General features: G+C 46.6%; 1 protein-coding gene across 1 annotated transcript in view; it reads left to right on the forward strand.

Annotated features, from left to right (window-relative positions):
- RALGAPA1 (Ral GTPase activating protein catalytic subunit alpha 1) overlaps positions 1–13,691 on the forward strand; it is a 188,629-nt gene that overhangs the window by 38,467 nt on the left and 136,471 nt on the right. The window contains 6 exon segments of the mRNA XM_040412867.1: positions 1,221–1,264; positions 3,082–3,259; positions 5,854–5,969; positions 9,427–9,565; positions 10,746–10,954; positions 11,990–12,220. Coding sequence (XP_040268801.1) covers positions 1,221–1,264; positions 3,082–3,259; positions 5,854–5,969; positions 9,427–9,565; positions 10,746–10,954; positions 11,990–12,220 — 917 coding nt within the window.

Genomic DNA, 13,691 nt, shown 5'->3' on the forward strand with positions numbered 1-13,691 from the left:
TCACCAACATAATACTGGAGGATGCCAAAGACCGGTGCAGGAGATCTGTACAGTTCTGACCGAGGCCTCCGACACCGTGAAAGGATGCGTTTCCGAGAAAACCTTTCTTACAATCTGTTTTTTTAAATGGCAGATCATCTGGCACTTTGGTGACATATTGCTGGGATATGCCACCAATGTCTGATAGGTGAAGGTCCCCCCCCCAGCACCTATCTTTAGAATGGGGCCCCCAAAGCAAAGGAGAGCGCACCGCACATGTATGGCATGCTCTCCATTCACTTGTAAGGGAGTTCCGAAAAGAGCCGAGCACGTGCACTTGGTTATTTCCGGAACTCTCATGGAAGTGAATGGAGAGTGCACCGCGCAAGCGTGACCACCACTTCATTCACTTCCATGGGAGTTTCGGAAATGGTAGTAAATGGAGAGGTGGCCACGTGTGCGCAGTGCACCCTGCTTCACTTTGGGGGCCTCTCTTCTAGAGGTAGATGGGGGGGCAAACTATCGGACATTGGTGGCATCCTTGCGCAATGTGTCAACCCCTTTAAGAGCGAACAGTGGTCTGACTCAAGGATGCAGAACTGTGCCATGCTGTTTGCCGTGGTCAAGTATCGGCTGCATGTTTTCAACAGGGCAGAGACATCGCTAAAGGGGTTTCCCAGAAGTTCGATATTGATGTCCTATCCCAGGGAGGATGCCCCACCTGCGGTCCTCTATGCCTGGACAGCCTACAGCTATTATGGCATGCTGGGGGTTGTAGTTTTGCAACAGCTATAGGGCCGCAGGTTGAGCATCGCTGTCTCGGCCTCCTCACAGTTTACCAGTGCAGCGCCATACATTGAATAGTGGCCGTGCTTGGTATTGCAGCTCAGGTGCATTCACTTGAATGGTACTGAGCTGCAAATAGGCCATGTGACCAGTGAATGCAACGTTAGTGACCCGCAGCACTCATCGGAGCACCACAGCCTCTTAGAACACCTGATCTGTGGGGGTGCTAGCAGTTAGCCCCCTCTGATCATATATAGCTGACCTATGCTGGGGATAAGCCATTAATACCAAACTCCCAGAAACCCCTTTAAGAGTGCATTTGCAGCATAAGGAAATCCTCCCACCTCATGTCTCTGATATACAAAAGCAGTAAGCGTGCAGGACAGAGTAGTCTGGCAGGGTCCGGAATGTGCATTATTTTAGAAACTGTGATATACATATTTCTTTTCCATTAGGTCTGATATTGAAAAAACTGCTTCACACTGGAAACTCCTTAAAGGTAATTACAGTTGTAAAGACGAGTGTATTATATGAAATATCCTGGTTCCTGCTGGGTTGTATCTGATTGCTTAGACTTAGGCTACATGCACACGAACGTTGTTTGTTTCTGTGTCCGTTCTGTTTTGTTTTTTTTTGCGGATAGGATGCGGACCCATTCATTTAAATGGGTCCGCAAAAAACTCGGACAGCACACCGTGTGCTCTCCGCATCAGTATGTCCGTTCCGTTGCCCCTGCAAAAAATAATTGTGTATGTCCTATTTTTTCCTAGTTTGCGGATAAGGCTAGGCGTTATTACAATGGATCCGCAAAAAAAACGGATGCCATACGGAACCTCATTGTTTTTTTTTTTTTTCGGATCTGCAATTTGCGGACCGCAAAACGCATACGGTCGTGTGCATGTAGCCTTAAAGCGTTAAAGAATCCAAATTAAATCATCCCTTAATGGGCTTTCCCCACCTCAAACTTTGGCGTATCTGTAGGATAAAAGTGTCATAGATACAGGTTCCTCCTCTGGGACCCACATCTCTCTCAAGAACAGGCCCCCATTTGCCAGCTGCAGTACATGGAGAGCTGGCCGTACTTGCACTGATCTATCCATTCACTTCTGTAGGATTTACAAGGACATCGGCCGCGGTCGGCTGTTCTCGGAAATACCAGAGAAGTGAATGGAAAGAGACACAGCGCATGTTCAGCCGTCACTCAGTCCCCCGCTGGGCGAGGCTCTGGTCCTAGCCTCCTTGTTTACATGCTGCAGCGGTCACATAGCAGTATATGGTACGTGACTGCTGCAGCCAATCACTGGCTTCAGTGGTTTACAGTATGAGACTGCGGAAACCAATGAGTGGCTGCAGTGGTCACATGGTGTATATGGCTTCATAGCCACTGCAGTCTGTAAGTAGGAGCCATAGGACTTTTTTCTGTAGATGGGGGGGGGGGGGCAGCATGCTCACATCTGGGATCTGTGGTTTGTGAAAGTTGCTGATCCCTGATATAGCAATATCAGCCACTCATTGTGACGGTGAGATTATTAAAGGTATGGCTTTGTTTACTTTTTTGACCTATCTGTTTACCGGTGCCCTAGACAACCTCCTATTAAGCCTGCCCCATCTATTCAGTGGAGCCCTAGACAACCTCCTATTCTGCCTGCCCCATCTATTCAGTGGAGCCCTAGACAATCTCCTCTTCTGCCTGCCCCATCTATTCTGTGACTCCCTAGACAACTTCCTGTTTTGCCTGCCCCATCTATTCAGTGGAGCCCTAGACAACCTTCTATTCTACCTGCCCCATCTATTCAGTGGAGCCCTAGACAACCTTCTCTTCTGCCTGCCCCATCTATTCAGTGGAGCCCTAGACAACCTCCTATTCTGCCTACCCCATCTGTTCTATACTTAACTATTTACAGAAGTCCCATAGCAGTGATTTACAGAGATACTCGTGTGTGTGTGTGTGTGTGTGTGTGTGTTTGGCCTCCTCTCCATTCATGGTGGTGCAAGACGGGGAACTGTTCTTGAGATAGGAGCAGGTCAGATGTGGCACCCACCACTTTCGGACATTTATGGCATATGCTGTGGATATGCCATGAATGTCTACATGGGACAACGACTTTAATTCAGTATCCTTGCGCAGTATTGAAGGTTGTAAGCCTTTGTGCGCTAATATTGCAGTAATTGAGCCTGTGCTTATCCTACTACTGCATTACGAGGGCCCTTCCTAGTAAACATGGAGGCATCGGTGTGCTCCTTATGTTTAATGACCACTATAAGCTTTCACTTGACATTTACTTGTAGATAAGTGATTACCGTTTCTCATTTCAGATCCGCCTTGAAGGAATGCGCTTGTTTCTCCTGTGGCTTCAAGCACTTCAGAACAACTGCAGTTGGGAGCAGCTCTGCATGTTTGCATGTCTCATCCCTGGTTTCCCTGCGCCACCCTCCGACCATGGAATATATACTCTGGATAATCTTATCAATCAGCCCTTGAACCTGCAAGAAAGTAATGCACTCTTCTAATACATCATCATCCGTTCTTTTTGTATATTGCGATTGCAGAGGTGGTCGTAGATTTTACATAGTTGTCAGTTCGTCTGACCACTATCTTTTCAGACACCCCAGAGCAGACTCGGCCGAGTATTCGTATGTTCCGAATGGGGAAGTAAGGAGCGGCCAAGAACAAAAGAATGGGACATTCGATGGCAGAACTCTGTATATTCAGCCCTCGTTAGTCTCTTGTGTATGGCCACTCTAAGGGCTCATGCACACGGCCATTGATCGGCCGTTCCAGGCATTGGGGACTGCAATTTGTGGTCCCCAATGCACAGGCAACATCTGTGCGGATTCCTCAGACGGATCCAGACCCATTCAACTTGAATGGGTCCGTGGTCTGTCCACACCGCAAAAAGGTAGTCGATGCACTACTTTTTTGCCGTGCTTAGGCACAGACAGAAACCCCACAGAAGCACTTCGTAGTACTTCCATGGGGTTCTGTGCCTCCGTTCCGCACCGACCTTCCACATCCGTAATGCAGGGTGCACACGGCCGGTGCCAGCATATTGCGGACCCGCTGTTTGCGGGCCGCAATACGTGAACGGCCGTGTGCATGAGCCCTAAAACTGGAGTTTTGCCAGCAGATTTGCCTTCATTTTAGCGGGATCTCCCCATGTTGTAACACGTGGGCGTTGGTGTCAATAGGCATTTGCTGTGTTCATTTATTTTCCCCCTCCCAATCCTCTTCTGTTTGCGAATGCGCAGTGGGTGAGCTGCCTGGCATAGACATAGTGTTCTGCTTAATAGGCCATTTAATGAAGTTCACAGCAGCATTATAAATGCACATAAATGGGATTTAGAAAACACCTTCCACATTCAGCAAAAACTCTTCAGAGATTTCAGAACGTGCTGCTGGTTTCCCAACTCTAAGACCCCCACCAGCCCTGGGAATGAAGGGGCTGCAGTGTTGATTTAGTGCTATGGCCTCTGCACAGTGGTGCCCTGGCATAACCAGATGTGCAGGGTGCTGCAGCACATCAAGTGAATGAGGTCAGGTTGTAGTACCCGGCAAAGCCGAGATACCAGGCACGCCGTTATGCTGTGAAGGGGCCCAGTGCTGAGTCAGCTCTTCATTATCAGGATCATATAAGTGTTCATACAGTGATGGCACAGCCTAGTGATAGACCATCACTTCATAAGAGGGGAATGACCCTTCAGTGATCTTTTAAATGAAAGCGTTCTCTGATTTCATTGTGGTTTCTGGTGATGTCAAAGACCACCCGGCTGCTGGGGACCGATCTGAAACTGTAACCAGACCTGCAATGACAATATACACAGTCAGTCCCAGTATTCTGACCACAGCTAATCTCCAGAGTAACCGCCATGTGCAGCGCGGCTCGACAGGCTGGGAGTCACTCAGTAAGGTCCTGGTAGTTGTCCCAGGTATCTGGAGCCAGGCTGACTGCAGTGCATCCCACAACCGCTGGAGGGGGTGTGGGGGAAGATCTATAGAGGGAATGTGATGATCGAGGTGGTCCCAGATGCCCAATTGGGTTCAAGTCTGGGGAATTAGGAGGTCAGGGGTAGTACCTTGAAAGTCTTGGTCATGCTCTTCCAATGTTGGACATTTCTAGACATGTGACATGTCTCATTGTCTTGATGGAAGATCCCATCTGCCCCAGGGAAGGCAAGCAGCATGTAGGGGTGTACGTGATCTGCACGGATGGATTCATAACCAAATAGGTTGAGAGTGCCTTCCACATGGTGAGTGGCCCAAAGAATGCCATGAAAACATTCCCAGAGCATGATGCTGCCACCGCCAGCTTGTGTTCTACCAGCAATGGTTGTAGGGTGTTTGTTATCTGATGTTTCCGGCGTGAAACGCCAACATCCATCCGGTCAACAAAGCAGAAAACGTGACTCCTCCTCAGAGAAGGCAACCGTTTGTCAATCAACGGTAGTGAAAATTGAAGGCTTTTCTGCTGAAGAAACTTTGTTAGCAGAGGTGCAGTGACCATCCGTCTGCTTTGGAGCCCCATACACTGTAGGGTTCCCTGAACTGTCTGGTAGTCACTGGTTCGTTTTAGCGGTGAGCTGCTCCTCTGTAGCTTGTCGGACCACCCTTGTGCACCTTCATAGCTAACGTTCACTTCTCGCATAAATGGCACGTGGAGCTCCGCAGTTTCCATGGGACTTATTCACAATGGTACCATTTGTCCACTCACAATACACTTTCACCACAGCAGATAGTGAACACTTCACAAACCGCACAGTCTTAGAAATACTGGCACCCTCGGCCCGAAAGCCAATAATCATCCCTTTTTGTAGCTGATAAATCACCTCTTTTATCCATGGCAGAAACAAGGGATATGGGTGCAGACAGCCTATCGCACACCTTATATACCCACCAAGCAATCTCATGGCACGTGACTTCCTTCATGAGCTACGTGCTGCCGACATCGAAAATAGGAAGTGATCATAATAATGGGACTCTACTGGGTATTTCCTCTAAAGCCTTGTCCGTATTACTGAAAAAGTTGGTATCCTGGTTGAGAAATGCCATTCTTTGGTTAAAATAGTAAGATTTATTTCCGTTCTCTCCAGGTCAAGTTGCCATTGAGGAAATTACACCACTCGTACCCCCCCAGTCAGGGGACAAAGCACAGGAGGATCTGACCAGCTATTTTCTGGAGGCCTTGTTGAAGTACATGGTGATACAGGTAAGAGCTTATATGTTTCAGTAATATATCTGAATAGACACCATGGTTTGTGTTTCTTTATTTTTTATATACCAACGTTATGGCCGAAAATCTAATTCTGCCAGCGCTTACGACTTAGGCTACTTTCACATCTGCGCTTTCCGTTTCCGCTTTGTCCCCATTCATTGTCAATGGGGACAAAACTGAACTGATTGAAGCGGAATGTACCAGAATGCATTCTGTTCCATTTGGTTGCGCCCCCATCGCGGACAGATGTCCCCGATGTGGTGCGGAGCAAGGCGGATCCGTCCTGACACACAATGTAAGTCAATGGTGGCGGATCCGTTTTATCGGACACAATAGAAAACGGATCCGTCCCCTATTGACTTTCAGTGGTGTTTGATGGATCCGTCATGGCTATTTTAAAGATAATACAACCTGATCCATTCATAACGGATGCAGCCGGGTGTATTATCATGACGGAAGCTTTTTTGCTGATCCATGACAGATCAGGCAAAAACGCACTTGAGAAAGTAGCCTCACTGGAAAGTGTCCATTCTCAATAAAAGGAAATAGTTGAGCATGGCCAATTCCACTACATAGAGGTTCTGAGGACAGGCGGGTACCTCATTGACATTAGGCGATGCTGAGTCACCCCATGACCATCTGCAAGACTATATATCTTAAAGAGAACTTGTCAGGAGATTCTTGATACCCAAACCACAGGCCGCATAAAATCTCAGCAGATTCCTTCATTAGAGACAACTTTATTTCCCTCTGAAACCAGGCAGCATTTTAGAGGCAACAGTGTGAATACGACCTGGGAATGGAAAGAAGATTCATGAGGGCTAGTCCTTGCAGGCTTCTCTCTGCCGTCTCAGCTTGATTTACTGGTCTCTCCGTATGCTGTGTGTTTATATAAGGAGTCACTCCAGGGAAGCTCCATTCCTGTCCTTGTTAAGCCATGTTTTCTCTGAAACTCTTTGGGGCACATTTACTACTAAAAAATGCGCCTGTTTTGGAGGCATGTGCACCTCATTTGCCTGTTTTTAGATTTCTTTTAGACTAATTCAGAAGTTTTCTAACTTTTGCTCCTATTTTCTGACCTATTTATGTAGATGCGCCTTATTTTGCGTCTGATTTTAGTCTAATTTCTACTCCATTCCAGACTTTTCTAAAGTCTCGTTCACACGTCAGTGTTTTGGTCAGTGATTTCCATCAGTGATTATGAGCCTAAAGCCAGGATTGGAGCCTCCACAGACATAAGGTATAATGGAAAGATCTGCACCTGTTCTGTGTTTAGAGCCGCACCTGGTTTTGGCTCACAATCACTGATGGAAAACGCTGACCAAACACTGACGTGTGAATGAGGCATAAGTCTGTTTTGAGTGGTGAGTTGCGCCACATTTTGCCTAAAAATTCACCCTTTCATGGAGACGTGTGCCAACTTTCAGCTCACTTGCACCACATTTTTATGCGCATACTAATTAGACCAGCCTTAGTGAATATGAACCTGTCATACTGATGAACAACCACTAGAGGTCAGACTAATAATACACCTAGTTTAAGGCTAGTATTACACTAGTACAGGGATGGCCAACCTGAGGCTCTCCAGTTGTTGTAAAACAACTCCCAGCATGCCCAGGCTGCCTACAGCTAGCCTACAGCAGGGCATGGTGGGAGTTGTAGTTTTACAACAGCTGGAGAGCCGCAGGTTGGCCATCCCTGCACTAGTAGATGAGGCAGATAATTGTTGGGAGGGAAGCGTAACTTCCCAGCAATCACCTGCTTGTCAGCAGAGGAGACCGCTGCTATTACATGCAGAGATCTCCTCCTCAGTATGGGAAGGAGTAATCACTAATGCCATCTCTCGTCCCCATACTGAATCATTTGCACAATCTGCTGCCAGCAAACAATGGTTTTTAAGCCTTTGCTCGTTTATCGGATAATCTGCAGCAGTATTACACTGCCAGATCATCACTAACGAGCGTCCCGACAAACGCTCATTAGCAGTTACCTGGCTGACAATCGGCCATGTAATCTAACTGGTTATATTGGTATAAAATATGGTGGCCGTATTTCCCGTTCCCTCACTGGTTTCTGTTCTTCCTGCTCCAGCGACATCATGTCAACCCGATCACTGGCTGTAGCGTTATCGTTTCGACACCACTGAGATTCTGCTGCAACAAGTGATTGGCTGCAGTGGTCAGATGTCGTGTTGCTACGTCCGCACCGAGCAGGAAAACATTGGCATCAGGGGAAAGGCGAGTCGACAATGACTCCTTTTATTTTTCACTTTTTTTTTTTTTAATTCTTGGGGGTTGGACAACCCCTTTAAATCTCTTGAGTTGTTAAAGAACTACCAAACTACACGTCCTGTCCTGAAGTCGCACACGAAAACAAAAATGGCAGTGTGATCCAGCCTGGTCCAGTCTGTACCCATTGCTGGAATGTGGCACAACTAGCAGCGCCAACATTAAGCTAGACACGTTTTCTTAACCCATTGTATGCTGTGAACTTCTAGTTTGGTTAAACATTACGATAATTAAAGGGGTATTCTGGTAAAGTAACTTAATTTTGTGAAAAACTGCATAAAGGCTGCAAGCTGTGACCCAACCAGAACCCATAACTATACGTATAACCAGAGCTTCAGTTTACCTTGCAATCCATTTGTCTAGCTCCTGTGTGAGCCTGCAACACACTGAGAGTGTCATGGCGCCTGATCTCGCAAAACTTCAAAGACTACAATCCCCACAATCCCTAGCTTTCCTGCTGTGAGTGTTGATGTTTACTGATTGGCTGCCTGATATACAGTCCGGTCACGCCCCCTCTACTCGGTAATCACCAGCACACTGAGCATGCTCGACCTAACAAAGGCTCAGCACTACAGGTCGAGGCCATGGTTATTTATGAGGAAACACCGTGGGCAGCAGAGGAAGAAAGCTACTTTTATGTGATTATATTAGGTAATTATTGATGATGAATTGGTCTAAAACAAGTTATATTTATGGTAACCGGAATACCCCTTTAACACATTTCACGACGTACTGTATTTTATATGTATAAGGGCTCATGCACACAACCGTGGTTTGGGTCCGCATCCGATCCACATTTTTGCGGGTCAGATGTGGACCCATTCACTTCAGTGGGGCTGCAAAAGGTATGGACAGCACACGGAGTGCCATCCGCAAAATTATAGAACATGTCCTATTATTGTCTGCTTTACAGACAAGTATAGGACCATTCTATTAGGGGCCGGACGTGCCGTTCCACAAAATGTGAAATGCACACAGCCGGTATCTGTGTTTTGCGGATCTGTCACTTGCTGAGCGCTATAAGGGCCCTGGCAGTTTGCATGAGCCCTAGATGTGATCCACTTACTGAAGCCTGGATTTTGTACCAGTTGAAACCACAAATGTGACTGTAATCCGCAATTAAAGTACATGAAAATAATTGTCTTACTCCCCCCTCCCTGTAGGTCCGGAGTCTGGAATGGCAGAATAAAGATAAGGAGGAAGATGGCTTTGCCTTCTTATTCTCCAACTTCAAGAAATACTACATGCCTTATATTTTCCCTGCCATGAGCAGAGAAAGCAGCCTATACAACCCCGTACTTGGTGAGCTGATTGAGTGCGGTTATTTCGTGTTTTCCTGTTATGGCAGTGATACACTGTATGATGGTATTACTTACTTGGGCATTGTATGGTGGTGGTGATCAGGCGCTGTATGGTGTGTTTATACACTGTATGATGGTTTTACTTGGTGGTGGCGGTAATCGGCGCTGTATGGTGTGTTTATACACTGTATAATGGTATTACTTGGTGGTGGCGGTAATCGACGCTGTATGGTGTGTTTATACACTGTATGATGGTATTACTTGGTGGTGGCGGTAATCGACGCTGTATGATGTGTTTATACACTGTCTGATGGTTTTACTTGGGCATTGTATGGTGGTGGTGATCAGGCGCTGTATGGTGTGTTTATACACTGTATGATGGTATTACTTGGTGGTGGCGGTAATCGGGCACTGTATGGTGTGTTTATACACTGTCTGATGGTTTTACTTGGGCATTGTATGGTGGTGGTGATCAGGCGCTGTATGGTGTGTTTATACACTGTATGATGGTATTACTTGTATGGTGCATCAAAAGACAATAGTAGGCAGTGAACAGGGCACCAAGACTGGCCGTACGTTTTAGGTAGCTGTCGGCCTAACGCTTGTTCAGCCTAATACTCTCTCTCCTGACTGCACCGTACACATGCACGCTCGGTTGAGCATGCACACTTCTGTTCTGACTTTGGAGAGGGGAGAAAGTTGCTGCCAGACACCTCTGACAGCTTACCTCCCATGAAAACAAAAGGATTGGTCACCTTAAAATCCAACTGCCGATTCTTCTCTCCCAGGAGGCCCCTAAACACACTAGGTGGTTGGCAGGTTTGGCCGCCATTAATCCGATATGTATATAGTCTGTTGCTTTCTGATCATGTCTTCTCTTTTATAATCTGTTGTAAGGAGACGAGTTCTCCCCGTTTTAGTGTAGATATTGGATCATTGTACTCTCCTTCAGATCTGAATTGGTTGTTTGCCAGTTTGGCGCACACTTTAATGGATTTAACTGGTGTGCAGTCGATTGTTTAGCCGGGGCAGGGGTTCATTCACCGGGATGCTAACAAGTCTATGCCTATGCAGTGGTAGTATGGAGACTGAACTGTATTTCTCTATATGTGTTGGAATATGGAGTCTTACAGTATTGTACATGATGCAGAGGAATAATACAACTTCATAAATGTTTGCAGAGATACCACAGATAAGACCAAAACCTCACTACATGCTGGTCCGGAGGGATGCAGAAAGCAACGAGGCTCAGTACTGCACCAAAGAGCCCTTTCTTAACGCCCGGGTCATCGTCATCAGATGGCTGGTGTCCTTCTGGCTGGAACCCAAGCCCCACACGGGGACTCACATCCCTGGGACTGAAGGGGAGAATGTGCCAAAGAATATCCAGGTACTGAGACTCAGGATAATCCACAGTGTAAGGAAAGTCTATCTTCAGGTTCATTTTTTATAGTTGCAGCCTCGCTGAGAAGGGACATATCCCTTCCTGCCGCAGGTTTAAACCACCACTGCGCAATCCTCAGTGCTGCCGCCCATTGAAGATGTATGGGAGACGGAAAGGACACAGCTGATGTCTGCTTTTTGGGAGAAATTTCAGCGCGGCTGTCCACGCCATAATTTCCATTGTGTGAATGTCCCCTTAAAGGGGTTATCCAAAGTCTAACACATGCCTCCCAGTGCTCGAGCCTCTCATATAGATTATACTTACCCCGCTTCCCAGCACCCGTGTCGCTCCTGATCCCCGCACGGCTGATGCAGCTGCATCACGGGTGACGCTAGGGAGGCTCATCCCCGTCGCTGTTGGCCGCTCTCCCCGTCGCCAGATGTTTTGATCCGCGCAACGGGGAGATGCAGCGGCGGTTGTGCGGGGATCAGGAGTGACACGGGGCATTGGGGGGCATGTGTGACTTTGGATAACCCCTTTAGGCTTAGAAAGGATTACCTAGGCTGAATGAGTGTGTAGCAAGTATTAGTTGTGTATAACTTTTCAGCCCCTAGTTCTAAACTAGAGAGTTTTCATTCACTGACAGCAAGCGTGTCTTAACTGCCAACAATTAACAGGACGATGTGTGCACATTTTTTATTTTTTTTTGTAATAGGAGGGGTTGTTAATGTGAAGACATTTTTTTACCCGCCTCTTTGTACTTTTTCTTTATAAATTAAGTGCAAGATTTATAAGATTTTGCAGGTGTCCTTTTATCGACGTACAATATATTCTGATATTGTGCAATGTACAGATGTAGCAGGGTTAGCACTCCAGCTCTTAACTCAAATTTCTTAAGACAAAAGCCATTGAAAAGCAATTGAAGGTGTTTGCTTAGATTAAATAACACATCTCAGAAATCTCAGAAAACAGGAGCGTTCACTCCATCCGTATTGTAGATTTCTTACTATATGTCCTATTTCTGTTAATGTCCCCATGTAGAGAGCTGCTGCCAGCCTGGCTGCCCAGGAGGAAAGTAGAAATGAAAATGGAGAAAGGACAACTGAGCCCGAGCAATCCCACTCCAATACCAGCACCCTTACAGAGCGGGAGCCGAGTGTCTCCAGCCTGTGCAGCATCGCTGAAGAGCACGTCACAGACTACGAGATCATCCGCAGGTTCTTCTCCAGCAGACACTGTAACGTCGACTTTCTCATTGAGATCTTCCGGCAGGTGAGAAGAACATGCTGTGTTCAAAGGGTTAGGAGCACTTGGATTTGGGCAGAACTGGAGATGGGAAATTGCATAGGTGAAGCTTTGCAGGCATCATCTGGAAGTGACCCGATCCTGTAAATGAGGCTACAGAGGGTGTAGGGTGTGCTGTCCGCATCCTTTGAGGCCCCATGAGTGGGTCCCCATCCTATACGTAAAGCGTGGATCGGATGTAGACAAAAAATACAGTTGTGTGCATGGAGCCTAACAGTGCGGCCTGAGGTGCGGAGTGGCATGCCTTGACAACCACTCGCCTGCTTAACCCCATTCTGGAGTCCTTAGTGTGTCAGGTCAGCTCTGGACTGAACAGCTGGCTTATAGGAGACAAACTAGTAGCTTTGGATAAATTGTCCCACTATATTCAAGGTGTAAGATGTCATGTACCCAGTAACCAGTCCGCATTCAATTACTCAGATCTTCAGTTCATGAAAGAATTGACTCAAAACACAGGGAAAAGAAGATGCAAGGAGACTTGGCAGCCCTAAAACTATGCAAAAGTAAATGCAGGTGGGAAACTTGTGTAGTAGGGTCATCCAAGACAGCCCCTTTCAGAATATGGCCATCATGGGGATCAGCTGATCACCACTAAATGACTATGGCCATGCAGCCTGAGAATACGTAGTACTACATGCGGTTATTTAGATGAATGGCACTCCATGTAATACAGGAACAGAACGAGTCTTCCAGAACGGGAGCCAATGTCTAAGAATGCGCTCCCTTCTTGCTCACGAAAAAGTTTTTTTGTAGGGTCCCCACCTGTATGACATCCATAGGTCCTGATAGGGCATACAAATGAGGATTTTCTTCATGTGACAATAGTAACTACAAATAGTAGCCATATTAGAGAGAAGACATTTTAGACGGAGACATTTTGCTAAGGCCATGTCTTCACCGTTAGGCCAGAGCTTTTCTTGTGCCTTGTTACAACAGGGCAATGATTGGAAACGAGCGTTCAAACTAGCAGTCATTCTTAGGGCTCATGCACACGACCGTATGTACTTTGCGGTCCGCAAAACATGGATCTGCAAAAAATACGGATGACGTCCGTGTTCATTCCACATTTTGCAGAACGGAACAGCTTGGCCGTAATAGAGTAGTCCTATCTTTGTCTGTAATGCGGACAATAATAGGACATAAGAGGAACGGACATACGGAAACGGAATGCGCACAGAGTCATTTCAGTTTTTTGTTGCCCTATTGAAGAAAAAATAAAAAAAGGAACGGACACAGAAACAAAATATGTTTGCGTGCATGAGCCCTTCTGATCATTCCCATGTAAATAGGCATTTAGTCCGGATGCAGACATCTGGAGAGCAAATTCAAATAAGTAAACCCATGGTCATGCTGAGAAACGCGTCCAGAATACGGATGTGCGAATCCAACCTTAGAAAGAGTGTTATAGGTTGAAACATTAACTATTCATTGTCATTGT

This window comes from Bufo bufo, chromosome 11 (genome assembly GCF_905171765.1).
Source record: "Bufo bufo chromosome 11, aBufBuf1.1, whole genome shotgun sequence".
NCBI classification, from domain to species: Eukaryota; Metazoa; Chordata; class Amphibia; order Anura; family Bufonidae; genus Bufo; species Bufo bufo.